Source organism: Melospiza melodia, chromosome 2 (assembly GCF_035770615.1).
Source record: "Melospiza melodia melodia isolate bMelMel2 chromosome 2, bMelMel2.pri, whole genome shotgun sequence".
NCBI classification, from domain to species: domain Eukaryota; kingdom Metazoa; phylum Chordata; class Aves; order Passeriformes; family Passerellidae; genus Melospiza; species Melospiza melodia.
Genome location: NC_086195.1, coordinates 85607406 through 85623157, shown reverse-complemented (window position 1 = coordinate 85623157; position 15752 = coordinate 85607406). Strand labels below are relative to the sequence as shown.

The 15752-nt window shown below is 33.3% G+C and overlaps 1 protein-coding gene across 11 annotated transcripts in view; it reads right to left on the bottom strand.

Moving 5' to 3' along the window:
- NBEA (neurobeachin) overlaps positions 1-15752 on the bottom strand; it is a 454524-nt gene that overhangs the window by 289873 nt on the left and 148899 nt on the right. For 5 of the 11 annotated variants that reach the window (XM_063149159.1, XM_063149160.1, XM_063149163.1 and 2 more), the window contains exons 25-30: positions 12451-12474; positions 9787-9967; positions 9023-9153; positions 7641-7748; positions 5907-6075; positions 4421-4516 (exon numbers count right to left, since the gene is read on the bottom strand). In XM_063149159.1, the coding sequence (XP_063005229.1) occupies positions 4421-4516; positions 5907-6075; positions 7641-7748; positions 9023-9153; positions 9787-9967; positions 12451-12474 (709 nt within the window). The remainder of the gene's footprint in view (positions 1-4420; positions 4517-5906; positions 6076-7640; positions 7749-9022; positions 9154-9786; positions 9968-12450; positions 12475-15752) is intronic. The other 6 variants (XM_063149162.1, XM_063149167.1, XM_063149168.1 and 3 more) reach the window with 2 other exon arrangements.

Here is a 15752-nt window from a genome sequence, read left to right as displayed (position 1 = left end):
GGACCTGAAAAACCAGATACTTTACTTGTCTTCAGAGAGAAAACTGTTTCTGCAACATTTTAATATAGTTTGTTCTGTCAAGAAAAATAAATCAATAGCTTCCAGTCCATCTGCACCACATATCTTTAAGAAATCTATTAATTTACAGTGCTTTGGGAAAAATACAGGCAGAGATAGCAAGCAAGTGGAAAAGTCAATCAATTTTTCATAGAAGTTTCTGATAACCTATATACTGATTTGCTTCACACAATATATATAAGCTAAATATGGCACTGTTGCCATACTTTCATTTCTGAAACACTCATGAATAATGCAAATGAAAACATCAATTCTGAACTGAAAATATCTACTCATTATTTTGTTAATTTTAATTGTGTTCTCTGTAATTTACAGGAGGCCAGCTGAAGTGTAAAAAGGAAAAAAAAAAAGATTCATATTTTCTACTGTTGGAGATGTGGAAACACTGTTGAAACGAATACTCCAATAAGCCTTCAAGGAAGAACAGCTTCAATAGCAACCAGAAGTGGAAAAACTAATTTCAAGTGATCCTGACCTCTACAGCTAAATCTACTTGAAATTGGTAGCAATGATTTGAAAAGGTTACTCAGTTTTACATGGTAAGTTTTATTAGCTGTTGTTAACAGAAGATACCATGCTCCTCTATTCCTTCTCTTATTCTGATGGAAAGGTGTTTCTCTCTCAAAATATGTACTGATTACCCACTATCTGGTAAGAGAAAAGGCTGCTCCTAGTTTTTGTGTCTCTAGTTCCACATCTTCCAGACATAACACATAACAGAGAACAAAATTCGTTCATAACAATTTTAGGAAAATATCCTTATCTAAGTGGAGAAATCAACAGAGAACAAACCAATATTTTCTAAGCTATTACAATTGCTCCCATTTCAGGAATGAAAAATTTGGCATTTTGTGCTAAGCTCACAAGGGTAGCTCTTGCTAACCAGTCAATGGAAATTAATGATGTCTTGACTAACACAGGTGTATCTATGAACATACGTGTAAAACAATTACAGATGTGGATGGGGATATTACTAAGACACATAATGTCATTATTAGATTAGGGGCCTGACATCAAAGAATTTGATTCCAGCTTTTGTCATAAACCAGTGTTTGTGTCTGGAGTTCAGTTATGCCATGTCACAGGAATCAGGATTGATCTGACCAAGACACATCAGCTGTGACAGCTGTAGTGAATGAAGAAAGATTGGCATTTCTAGTGACCAGTAGATCACAAAGCAGGTCAGATGAACTACCCTACCCTAAATGTGCCCTAACCTCTCTTCACCTATTTTTAAGGGAGATGAAGATGACTAGCTGAAATATTGATTCACTACTAATATTTTCCAGAAATATGCACGACTGATGATTTTAAGACAAAATCCTGAAAATCCAGTACAGACGTTTTGGACAATAATTTTTAATGTTATTCTCATATTTACTAAATCTTCCTATTTAATTAAATTAATTAATTTTAAATTAGGAAGAAGCAAGTCTGCAGTATTTACTCTTGTAGGACTGTGTTTTTCAGACAACCTTCAGATTTAAGAGAAAAGTTCTGATCTGCCATTTCCCTTGAGACTCTGGTCATTAATTACTTCAAAGTGTAAAGTTATATGTGACCTAAATTGAAGAGAGAGACCTTTCTCTTAATTTTGCAAGACCTGCTTTGTCTGACTACACACTGACTAATTTAAAAGTACTGAAGACCCTTTAAAGTTATTGGAAACAAGGAGGAGAAACAAAAGCACTTTCGACAGACCTATGATGAGAGTAAATCTACAGATACAGATATATTTTTCTCTCCCTGTGGATCAGGCCAGAAGGAAAAATAAATACAGAGGTATAGAATGTTATAAAGAAATAAATTTTTTTGTTGTTAAGTGGTAGTCATGGACACTACTGTAATAGTTTTTACTTCCTGGGTGTGACCTTTTTCCTTCAAGCACCCTAAGATAACAGCTAGCTTATGAGCAATATCTGAATCATAGTAAAAGAAACATTATTTTACCTTCTACAAACATTTTAAGTAAGGGTAGAATATATTTCCCTGCAAAATATATTTTAAGGTCTTTTATTTCAATGCTACTATTTATTTATATCCAGTAATATCAGTAAAGAAGGCAAAGTTTAATATTTTTTATGATGATAATGGAAGAGTTTTATATCAAATAAAATGATGTTAAAATTCTTATAACTCAAACTTGACAGCAGCTGTAGTTTCTCATAGGAAGCATTTGCTGATCACATACTGTAATGTACTTGAGACAAGTAGGGTCTCACACAGATTGAAACAGATTTTAATTAAAGATATTGCCCCGCACAATGGAAAAATATAAAAAAAGTAAGAATTTCAATAAGAACAAAATAATTATCTCAAATACTGGTAATATACCTAATTCTATCTTACCCTTTCCCTGGTAAGTTTCCTGGTCAGATAATTAGATTCTACTAAAAAAGGAGAAATGGTTGTCTTTTAAGGAGTCAACTCCTCTTCCTGAATTAAAGAGCTCTTTTCTTGTACAGTTCTAACTATTATGATACTACTTGCTTGGTAAACAAAGAAAAAGTTCTTTATGTCTACCCAGTGTCATATGGAATGAGTAAAATATATCTTCACTTCCAGGTAGCAACCAAATTTCTATTAATTTTCAATAAGTAGGACTTTGATTTAAAAATGTGTTGTTAATTTTAAAAGCTTCATTAAATCACTTGGTATTAAGTAAAAATAACTTAAAATTTAAAATCATATTAAAAATGAAATTTGCTGCCAATGTCTGAAAGCAACTCAGGTCACTGAAAAAAACCCAATTGGCTTACCCACTGGAATGAAAGATTCTTTTGAAATGACAAATATGTTTTGACTTCTGGCCATTACTGACAGCATTTGCAATTTTTTTTTCATGTAACTTTTTATTGATGTTCAAAACTGAGGCACTGTGTTCAAAATATAAAAAGTGGAATTGTTTTTCCTCCAATGGGTAAAGCTGTAAAGAGTATGAGACTGAGACATCAGACAGTTAAAAAACCCTTAAGGATCTGATGATATCAACAAATAAAATAATTAACCACAGATAACATTTCCTTTACTGAATTATTTATTTCTAAAGCCAAACCACTTTTCTTTCTAACCTGCTCACACTTTTAATGTAGCTCTATTCAACTATTTCAAAACCAAAACTATTTTACTTTAACTCGAGGTAAAACAAATGCAATAGATAATAATATTAATATTAAGCAATAAAAAATATTTTCTTCTTTGTATGGCAGACAACAATACTAATCAAAATCACAAACCCTGGTTTACACACTGTTAAAAATTAAAACAATTTATAATATTGCATACACACATCAAAGTTATACATACATACACGCATCAAAACTCAAGAAGTACCAGATTAACACAGTAACAGTCTAAGCTGATGTAATAAGTATTTTAACAGAATAGTCCAAGAACAGCATATGACAAGCATAAATCACATTATTACTGAAGTAGGATGCTAACTACTCTGTTCTTTATAAACTGTGTGCATTCTAAATAACTTGAACCTTTTAAAAATCAGTCTTTTTACCCAGTGAGATCTTACAAAATTATACCAAGGACATTTTAATAAAATTAATTTTTTAAAAATTATTTTACATTCTGCGTTTACAGCAAATTGCATGCAAATAATTGTGGAAATGTACAAGTAAACTTGGCTAATGTTAAAGACAGGTAACCCTCTCTTTTTCAAGAAATGACAAAAACACCCATGTTCCTACCTTATAGAGTATCTATTAAAACATACAAACAAGCAAAACAAAACAAATCAGGCCCAAAACATATAATAGTTGCTTTGGCAGAAAAATTGGTTTCCTTCAAGAGAAACACAGCACAGCACATTAAGTAACAGGCATAAATAATTCACATACAGTATCAGAGGTTTACATACCATCAGGAAGGCAAGAAAAAAAGCGAGAAAGGAAGGCAAAAGAACAGGAAAAGATACAGGGAAAGGGAATACTACAAAACTACTTTATACTTCATTTGGTATGCAATTTTTTCAAAACAGGCCTAATTTTATTTTTATGGGCCTAATATTGTAGCAGAATAACCACAAACCAAAAGCATTTAAATTTTCCTATATCCATTCCCTTCTCCTGACTGTTTTTTTGGCTTTTTAAAAAATTGTTTCATTTTATTTTATAATAATTAAAGATAATAAATTGTAGTGAAGGTGGGAGAGAGATTTTTTTAGAAAATGTAGGCAGGAAGTTAAACTTTTAAAGGTATCATCAGGTCTGATCTCCATGTAACCTGAGGCGTATACTTATTTATCAACAGTAACATCACATTTAGTTCTTGAAGTGCATTACATTAAATAAGAACACCCAAACAGGTTAGGAGATGATGTTAATATTACCTTTGTAAAATGAGTGGGCAAAGCTCTGCTCAGGAATTAACTTGGCAAGGAATCCATGGTTCAAACTTGGGTGAGGGATAGATGGTATGACCACAACTGTGGAGAAAATCATGGAATCAAATGTGAGCCAGCTAGTATTCATGTGTGGCCTGGTCCACTGTGGATCCATGACAGATATCCTTTCTCATTGAAACATGCAAACATGGCATTACCAAAAAAAAAAAAAAAAAAAAGGCAAAAGAAAAAAAAATCCAATTTCCATATCAAGAGATAGGAAACAGCATACCTATTATTTGGGCACTTCAAGAGCAACATTTATAGGGAAAAAAAGACACAGATAGATAGATAGATATATACAAGCAAATAGGCAAGACAATAAGGTATGAAAGTAGCAGTTTCTTAGTTCAGAACCATAACATTAAATGAGGAAGGCAAAAAGAATTATGATTTCTTTTAACTGACTACATTTGTGTAGTATTTTTCAAATGGGAAACCTACCAGCACATTGACTTCAGAAAATTACGTAAACTTAGCAAATTAAAACAGCATGATGAATCATAAAATAATGACTAAATGTGAATATAACACAAATTGGAAGAAAATTTCTATGAAAAATGAAAATTAGCAACTCCATAAATGAAGAAAGCAGTTAAAGATCAATACAAGAACAAAAACATAGACAAAAAATTTTGTGGACAAATGCAGCTCCTTTTCAACTCTTTTAACATAGAAGGTAGAGTTATAATCAATCCAATCAGACTTGATAAAAATAATACTGGACTAAGTGCAAAATATTTGAAACAGAGTGGGGTAAGGTTTGCATCCCTCATTTCTAACAGGTTCTGAGACCTAACAGGCTCCCTCCTTTCGGGCTGTAAAACACATGCCAGTAAAACCACTACTCAAACAAATCACGAACAGTTTAGTCAAAGAAGGCAATAGCAATGTTTTCTTTTTATTCTATTGTTACCATAGGCTTTTAAATGCAAGCACCAATACAGGACTCCAAGAAAGTACTCAGTCCTCCACAAATACCCTCTCACCAACCTCCTCACTCAAACAAAGGGAGCTCATGCGGGCAAGCAGCTGTATTCTCTGTTTATTCATTTTGTGGTATAAACATATCTGTTCTTCCTAACACATAACAAATTCAGGAAGATTTTTGGTGATCTACCTTGTACTTTACAATTTTAACTCTAACAGGAATCCTGTTTTTTTAAAATTATTTTCGAGTTGAAGAAAAATAAAAACATTTTAAAAATACAAATGAAAATTAGTAATACCTTATAAGCAAGTACAGAGAATATCTGAAATATGCTAATATATTTTAAAAGCCCAAATTTTTTATACTGAAAGAAAGTAGTATGTAATTTGCTATTAGGATCTTAGGCTACTCACTAAAAATACTTCGTAGTAAAACAATTACAGTTCTAAAAACAAAAAACCAACAAAAAAATCACATAACATTTGAAGAAAACAAATTTACCTGTACTGGTTGGTGAATTTATTTCTTGTCTGATATTTCTACCTGCCTGGCTCCCAGACCTCGCAGTTTCTCGCTGTGGCTCCAGGATGTCACGGTACTTGGAGACCATCAGGACAGAGATGAAGTAAACCACAGCCAAAGCTAGGAACTGAGCTTGCTTGCTGTCATCCTGTGCCAGGGAAAAAGAAACACAGCTAGAATATTGAATGTTTTCATGGATTTTTTTCTACGAAAACATCACAAGTCTTAATACCTTTCTGAAATGCTGCTTCTGCCAGCACAGCAGGAAATGGACAATGCAGAAGGCTGAGTGGGTACACACAGAGCACACAGTAAGTACTGAATTTCGGAGGTAATTCAGCAACTACACAAATCTTGGGATCTGTGGAGTCAATGGACTTTTCAAAACAGAGGCCTGACTGTACTCTGAGAGTGCTTTAAAGGATTCCTGGCAGCAAGGGCAACTGTCTACTGCTGCCCCAAGGATGATTTTGTGACAGCCCGAGACAGAAGGAGGTAAGGGGTACAATTGCTGATAGGGAAATCTAAACTCACTGATGATTCTCCAGCTGATGCTGGATGCGAAAGCAGGCACAACAGCTTCTGGCAACACATAAAAGCAGGGAGAATGTACCCCTGCTTTTCTTCCAGAAATAGCTTGTACATTCTGATTTCCCCTTCCACAGTAGATGTCAGCAGGAATCCTAGGTTTCCAGGACTGATTTAAGTGAAAGCCAGGACCACTATAACTTTACTGTCTTCTTTTCTTCTCATCCCACATAATCATCTGTTCAAGGGAAACTGCCATCTATGGCTTAGATATTATCCTGATTGAGATTAAATTTCTCTAATTCAACTAAATGTCTTTTATTATTATTATGTAAAACTTAACATGATAAAATTAAAACTTTAGTTTCTGTCTACTCCTCTACTGGTTTCATCTTTTCTCAATTTCACAAGCATGTAATTTCTATTACAGTTTCAGTGCTTGTTTTCCATGTTTTCTGGGTATTATTTAACTTGGCTGCATGTTTTTGCAAGTCTTGAAAATAATTAGAAATTCTCTTATTAATTTCTTTCATAGAAGTTCCAGAGACATCCTTTCTTGTATTCTTTTCTCTGAGAGTTAAGAAAAGAATAGGTGACAGAATATTGCCTCTTTGAACTCATGTTGGAGAATTTAAACATAGCGGTGTACTTGCAGGTATACAGTAATAATTACTATTGCACTGCATTCAAAAACAAGTATATTGCGGTGCAGCTTTGTGCTAAAATCCATTGCAGAAAAATCTGAAAAACATTTTTATAGACGTTTACATAGATAAATGTGTTCAGCAGAAGTGAGAATTGTGTTTGCAAACTGATTTGCTGCAGTTCTCTAACATATATACTAAGCCTTCTTTCTACCCTGGTTGGACCAATAGTTGACACCTTTAGTAATACAATTTTAATCAACATATGTGGTAACTGATTTATCTTGACTATGTTTATTTGGCTAGCATAAGATTAAGGCTGAGGGTTAAACACAGGTAACTACTAATTTCAAATAGCTTAACCAGCATAATTTTTAAGTGCAGAAGGTGGCCGGTAGTTACAATGTCACAAGCAGAGTTTGCAGATAATATAGGAAGTGCCACACATGAAGGATATTTTTAATTCGGGTACAATCAAAATCTCTTTCAAGACACAAGTGATGATTTTGCAGAAGAAAGAATTACAGCACACATTACTCACCACATCACGGAAAACAACTGCTCGTAGACGATTAATATCAACATCCTGCAGAAGTCTATCAGGGTCTTTTATGGGAGAAAGATTTCCAGGGACATTTTCAAGGGGAGTCTAAAAATAAAAAGTAGTGAGATTTTTTGGTCCCCTCAAAATATCAAAGCAATTCTGTTAGAACCTTAATTTGACATAATTTTTTAGCTATTACATCAATCTTAGATGATATTCTACATAATACTCATAAGGGCTCTAGAAATAATGTGATGCTTTGAATTATGGTCTTAATGCTATTTAAATTGTTACATATTTCCAGTAGCTTGGAACAACTGTATCTCTAGACAGAGTTAAGATAATAATTTTCACACAGAAGTTTGCTTCAGATTACAGTTGCGTCATAACAGAATAAAAAGTTATTTCTAATATGCCTATTATGTTTGAAAATGCTGAACAGAAATACAAAAAATGTTAATTTTACTGAGACTTATTACAGTCTATTGATAATAAAACAGCTAATATTTAAAGAAGATAGAATAGCATGCTTCCTCAAAAAATTAAAACTTATTAAATGTGAGGCCTGAATACCTGAAAGTCTCCTTATAGGGATTTTCCTTGAATTGAAGTGACCATATTGAAAAAGGTAATGTCTTTGTGAAATTTTATGAAATGAAATTGTGAAAGGAGCTAACTTTGTAAAGGCTATTTGAAAAAGTTTTAGAGAAGAAAAAAACCCCTGATTTAGTAATGAAAATATAATAGCAAGAAAGAAGGGATCCTTTATATCATGCAGTGTCTTGTATTTTAGTCATGGGCTCTACCAAATTATTTCAGATTTTAATTTCTGTATCCCCAAAGTCCTAAAGCTGTGAACAAGTTAAAAAAAAAAAAAAAGAAGAATGAATTAATGACACTGGAAAAACAAGGTGGTAACTTAATACACAATAAAATTCACTTCTAAAAGCAGATAGTATACTGATGACTAATATGCATTCAAAGGTCTGTTGAAGCTATTGGAACTCAGACATTTCACCAACGGAGATGCAACTGCAGGATTTCATCAAAAGTGGAGAGTACCCTGATGGAATAGAAAAAATCTATTTATATATATAATCTAGGTATATATGACAGAGGTGAGTAGGGGAACCTGCTCTATCAAGTAGGCCAAGCAAGAGTGCAAAAGCTGGTTAGAATTGCTACAGTCAAACTCCTGCATCAAGGTTTGCATCTTTCAAATAAGCCTCCTCACACACATTTACCATAAACCAGCTAACAGGAGAAATCTAAGCTTTTGCCAAATATTTGAGAGGGCAGTTACAATTATATTCTGATCCTTAAAAAAACAGTGTTTCAGGCTTGTCATCGTTGCTGTTGGTTACTTAATGATCAGTTACCTTGGTTGCTGCTGATGCTGTTACACCCTGAAGAGCATCTTGTGTTTTACCGCCAATTAATGACGTCTTGTTTACTCTCTCTCTTTGCCTTTGCCGGCATTCTAAGCAGTTCCTCACAGCCACACAACAAACTAAAAGAAGAAAGGAAAATGCAACAAATTAGAATATTTTTTCAATTTTATATTTAGAACATCAATTAGCACCCATTACTAGCAGGCAGCAATTTAAAATTTGATTAAAAAATTGAGAATAACTCACAAATTTGATACCAGGAACAGTAAAATTATCAGTATCACAATAAGTAGTATGAATAAAAGTAAACAATGAAGACAAATGCCATGCTGTTGTAAAATATATTGAGATCTACAGAGTCTGCACAAGTATCCCACTCTTATTATTTTATATAGCCCATAGAGCCCTACAAATCCATGGAGACTTGCAAAAGAAAAGCTGCAATATGGAGGCAGCAAAGCAGCTTTGAGAGAAAAAAAAAAATCTGTTTACTGACAAATTTAATATTTTTACTCTCCCTGAATATATACAACTTGAAATACATAAGGAAGAATATTTTCAGACATGTCTTTCTTATTACTAAATTGAATTGGCCTCAAAAACATACCAGATCAATAAATAATAAATGGGATTTTTACTTTATCACATCAAGCTCTGCCTACAAGGTCCTTTGCCGCACATGTCACCATTTGATCCATCGCAACTCATTGATCTGTAAGTAACTATTTAATACATCCTGTCTGTTGACTTACCAAGCCTTAGGCACTGTCGCATCAGACCTCCAGAAGACATGTTTTTTTCAGCTTCAATCTCACTAAAATTTAGAGAACTGGCAAATACCAGTACATCAACCATTGCCATCAGACGGCTGAGAAACGTTACTGCTGTCTCTGCAGACATTCCTTGTGTCACTTCAATATTTTCCAATTCAGTCTTTAAAAGGAGATAATTGAATTAAACAGTTTGAACACAACTGAAATATAAAGACAGCACATACACATAGGAATCTAAATTGTTATGCTTAATGGCAGGTAGATTGAAAAGTTATTTTAAAAAATTTCCTACTGATACTATTAACATAAGCTGTGAGTGAAATTCAAAGTAAGGCAGTAATGAAGAGTGAGAAAATTATTTACATTTACATGATGTAATAGATGAGAAAAAGTCTAATATAAATGAGAAACTTATTAGCAATTAGATAAAGACAAAGTAAGGGCAGATAATAAAACAATGCATGGTGTAAAAAGGGTGCAATATATTCTTACTTTCTTCCATAGGCTACGCAAACAGGTAACAGATTAAAGGAATTACTCTGTGTATAGCTTTTACTTTTTTATTTTCATTCATATAAACAAATGTGAGGAGTGGAGTGGGAAAAACATACAGTTTTGCACTCTGTCTCCATGAATTGATTTTCCCTGCAACGTTTACAGCATATAGAATCCTGACTGAGTCCAATTCTTCAATTTATGTCTGCTACCTCACAACAACAATAGAGGGAAAGTAAAAAGGGACAAGTGACATGGTATGCGGCTCACATGTCCCAGAGTTGCTGTTTCTTTCCTAATGTTGGACTCTCCTTAGTGGGAATCAGCAGAAAGTTTCTGAATGAGTTCAATATTTCTGAAAACCAATTTTTTTTTCTCCAAAAAAGACACTTAGATGTCCCGAGTCATGTTTTCAAATGCCGTCAAGTATTTAAAAGTGCAGATAAGTGAGGAAACAGCTTAATAAAAAAAAAAAAAACAAAACAAAAATCTGTTTCAACACTTTTGCCTCTGGAGCTAGGCAAATTGAAAACAGGAATGTGTGATACTTGTTTGCATCCAGAATTATATGCCTAAATACTATTTTAAAATTTGTCTACAGGTGGTTGATTCTTACTGATTGTCAACAAGCTTTCCAGTTGCAAGACTTTCTGGGAACACAGTTTAGTCCCTTTAAAAAGTACTTTTATTATGCTTCTCTACTTTTATTAATTTGCTTAGAAGCATTTATTAAAAAAAATTATATATTTGGTGCTCTTAAGATAATTTACTTCTAAAGGAAATAAAAAATACAAAAACCAAAAAATTGGTTATTTCCACATTCCTAAAATGTTATTAGCTGCATTCATGCTTTACTTTGAAGAATATTTTTACATCCAAAATTATAAAAGTGAAAAGTGTGCCAAACAGTATTAAGGAAACAATTGTTTTGAAAGATGAAAGATACAAAGTGGCATGTGTCACCATAATGATAGATAGCCCTTCATTTAATTTCTCTTAAGGATGTAGCATGTTGGACACATGAGTGATTTGGGAATGGCTGTCATCTGTCTGAACTGCCCAAAAATATTAGAAAAATAGTAAAATGAAAACTCTCTGAAGAAACATTTTCACCCTATCTCCTATCCTCTTTGGCCAGGGCTCCCCTGTTTAGTTTGTGCTGTGCACCTCCTACCTTTTGGAAAAATAGGTTGCTGGGGTTTTCATAACAGACTGGAAGACGATTTTTTGAAAGCACTCACCCAAAGTAAATATATTTGCAAAAATCTAAAGCCGTAACAGTCTGCTAGAAAAACTCATATGTGGTTACGGAAACTTAAACTTTGAACTCATGCTTGAAATAACATCAGGCTCACTTGCAGCCAGTTGACTGCCTGATGTTGATTTTTATCAAGTTTCAACTGTATTGTGCCAATCATGGTCTTAAACCTCTCAGAATATCTATTGCTTTTTTATTTTTGCAAGTTATGTAGTAAATTCATTTAATACACGACTTTAGTGCATTTTAGCAAGATTATATCAAACTTTGAATTAAAAACAATGTTTTTTTGTTGTTGTTGGTTTTTTTGGTTTTTTTTACAAATCTCCCTAAAATTCTGCTACATGGAAGAAAACAAAAAAGACTGACAGTTTTTTTTTACACCAAACTTACCATCATCTCTATCTGTTAAATACAGTACATTAGTATTGTATAGTGTCTAAAATATATTTCATTATTGATCAAGCTGCCTTCTAGTATCACCAATATTTTAGATAGAGGTATCTCTAAAACTCACTGAAAAGTGAACAGATCACTATTCCATAACTACTCAGTGTAATTTAAGAGCAGTACAAAGTCTCGCACACAATGAACACGTTCAGGACACAAAGAGTTTCTCTACTGACAGCTGCATTTATAACTTCAATTAGCTCACAGGCCTAACTACATTCAGCCCAGGAGCAAACAGCAAGGACCAATATTGACAATGCATTAGGTTTTTACGGGAAATATGGTAGGAAAAGTTAATTAATACACCTAATATAGTTCTATTCACATTCCACTGTATGTTATAGGAAAATAATAGTAAGAATAACAATAGTAAAAGAAAGCCATAATATCAAATGATCAAAAATAAGATATTTTTGAAAATGCAAAAAACTGAAACTTACAGCAGCAATACTAACCTTAGAACCCTGGACATGCAACAGACAAAACAGACAACAGATCACAACAATAAAAGAAAAAGAAAATTATTTAAGTTAACTAAAAATGCAAGGTAAATTGAAACAAATTAGTATCTTGGAATTATACGTTTGTTTAATTTGTATTCAAAACAGCAAAATATTTAAGCTCAGCATGAACATTTGAAAGTAAAGACTTGTCAAAGATAGCTATGCACAAGGAAAACTTTAAATCTTGTATTATTATAGACTTCATGTAAACACTGATTCTTCCAAAGCAAATTTATGAAGCAAGGCAAAGGAAAGTAATGTTTTAACTAATTATATAGATATGAGCATTTTACAACAAGCCATTCAACTGAAATGTAGTAAAGTAGTTAATCCATTTATGAGGAGGCAAATATGTTTGAAATGCTTTGAAAAAACAAACATGAATTACAACAAGCAATGCTCTGATTCTTCATGCATAATGCTCTTCCCTTGAATACACCACAAGATAGGTCATTATAATATTACATTTGGGTGTGATTTCTTCAACCTAAACCAGTGTCAAACTAGATATGACAATGTTTTTGAATGACAGAAAAAAAAAATAACAAAACTAAGACATTCAGACTGAGTTTCCCTTCAAATTTCACTATTCACAATTAGATGTGTGTTAAATTTTTATGGTTTAGTTTTAGGTAGAACCACTCCCTCTATTACCATAGTGGTGTAGGAACTAAGTCTTAAGTTTTCACTGGGTCTGTTTTAAAAATAGAAAGAAATTTCAGATTCTGTCAGTTATCATTGCTATAATTTAGACAGTGGAAAAGCCTAATCTAACAAAAAGCAAAACAAGCTGGACTGAACAGCTTTCTTCCCTCTTGGGGCAGAAAATACAATGCTCAACCAGTTTTTAAATGTGTCTTCATATTTTTGTTGTTGGATGCAGCTGGAGAATTAACTTGTGGCTATTATCTCTTAATTGCTATCTGACAATTTTCGTAGCAGTTTTACCGCTTTTGATTCTCAGAATTGTTGTAGACCACAAAGCACCCGTGGAACCACACGAGCTGTGAATGTGATAGCAGTAACACTATACCTAGGGCATACGTCTCAGCTTTTAATCCACAGACCTAATGAGACCATCATTAAATGCTTAATGGAGTTTTGTGGGCAGTTCATTTAACACCAGCAGCCCTCAGATCACAATTTGAGAGCTGATCTTTTGAATTCTGCTAGTAAGAAGCTGAATATAGACATCTTAGAATAAGTAGAAAAACAAACTGATTGCAAGGAGTCTGGAAATTTGTGCTAAATTGTCATATAATTGTCAAATATTTATACTCCTCAAATTTCTTTTGGTTGCTCAATGTCCCCAAGTCCTTGTCACAGCTGCTATCCTTGTAGCAGGCAGTGATTCCTTCCAATTGCTAGCTCGTACACAAAATGTTTTATCTGTAGACCAGCTTCTATTAACAGAAAGCATCCTCTGCAAACCTTTTCCCTTACACATCCTGTTTTTCCCACTTCCACAACATCTTAATAATGTCTTCCTTATGGTTGCAGTTATTTTTAGAAAGCCTCAAAGACATTCCCAACAGAAAAGAGAAAATAAAAGGAAATAGTATTTTGTATTTTATAACCTTCCCGTAATTGTACAAGAGTTATCTAATATTCCCAATTTAATATCCAAGAAGTCAGAATTGAGAAGTAGAAGACACTCCAGATTATATTGTAAACAAAAAAAACCTGCTCATATTTCTTGATAATTTTTTCTTAAATTTCAAGTAGTTTCATATATACAACTGGCAACACTTTAAAAACACCAGCATTTGAGGTAAATCCATATACAGACCCTGGGATAGAGGTACTATAGAACTGAAATTGAGTGAAATAGTAAAAATTGTGGGAATAGATTATTGTAAATTACAGTAAAGTTTTCCCCTTATGTCATAAAAATATAAAACCTTCTCTGCATTCCTGAGTTACCCCCCACAGATTTTTGAGTGCTTTGTTTACACCAAAGATGCATTTTTTCTTTTATTCTCTTTTTTTTTAAATCTATATTTGAAGTTTTCTATTCAGATCATCCTAGTCTAGATTAAAAAAGAATCAATCCAACAAATAAAAATCCAAAACCATAGAAAAAAGAAAACAAAAAGAAACCCCACAAGATAAAAGGAAGATTTCTTTTACAGGCACTCCATGTTGAAGAAATTCTATAGCTAAGACTGAGCGTTCTACAGCAGGCAAAGAATCATGCAATAATCTTCCACCCAGCCCAGAAGAATTGCCATTTCACTCCAAATCTGAACCATGCAAAAGAAAAAAAGTCTTTTTGGAATGGGGAGTTTTTCAAGAATTCATCTTTTTAAGGAAACTGCGACAGCACAATGATTTTTAGCAATGGAGGGAACACAATACAGAATCTGTTGCACAAAAGAACAAAAGAAAAAAAAACAAACAAAAACTAAAACTGCAATTGCTTTAGTATCCTGAATGTCATTTTGCTAAATTTATCCTGGGCTCTTTTCTTCGAATACACTTAATTAATTCAAGGATCTAATATTCAGCATCTGTTCTATTAATGAGAAATAGGTAAACTGCTTTATAAATACAGAGGCAATGGGATACATGTAAGAGCAGTTAATTCTATAGCAGATTGTTGAGAAGAGAGTTTTGCAGCAGAATTTAAGACTGCTTAAGAATGAATGGCCCAGATTTGCCAGAACTCCAACTGATTCACTGAAATAAGGGAACTGTGCACAGGCAGGACTGTGAGACAGTTGAAAAAGGAACAGTGTGCTTCTTTCTCCATTAGAAAACAAGGTATGTCACAAAAAGAGAATGGGTTGAGCTCCAGGTTAACAATCATTCCAGCCAGACCCTACAGGGATCTGGTAGATGTCTACATCAAAGATATCTGAATAATTTGCTTCTGTTGAGTAGATCTCCATTGGATAAAAATCTAGGCCACATGTAAGTACCTCAAGTGAATACTGAGATCTTACCCTAATCTCTTCATGAGTTCCATTCCTGTTTCAATCATCCCAAAGTTAAAGGGTGGAATGACCTCTACTGTCTGTTCTATAGTCTTTTTGCTTTCATGTTTCATTATTCCAAAACAAAAAGTAAATTATTTTTTTTAAGTGGATGTAAATACATGATCTATGCCGCAAATAAAATATACTAAGAGGAAATAAATAAGAACTACTACTTTAAAATTTCAATATGGGCTCCCAAACACCATCAGTGGGAATGCCAGTCTCACCATTCATGAAAGTGAAGAAGGAAGAAATTAAGTA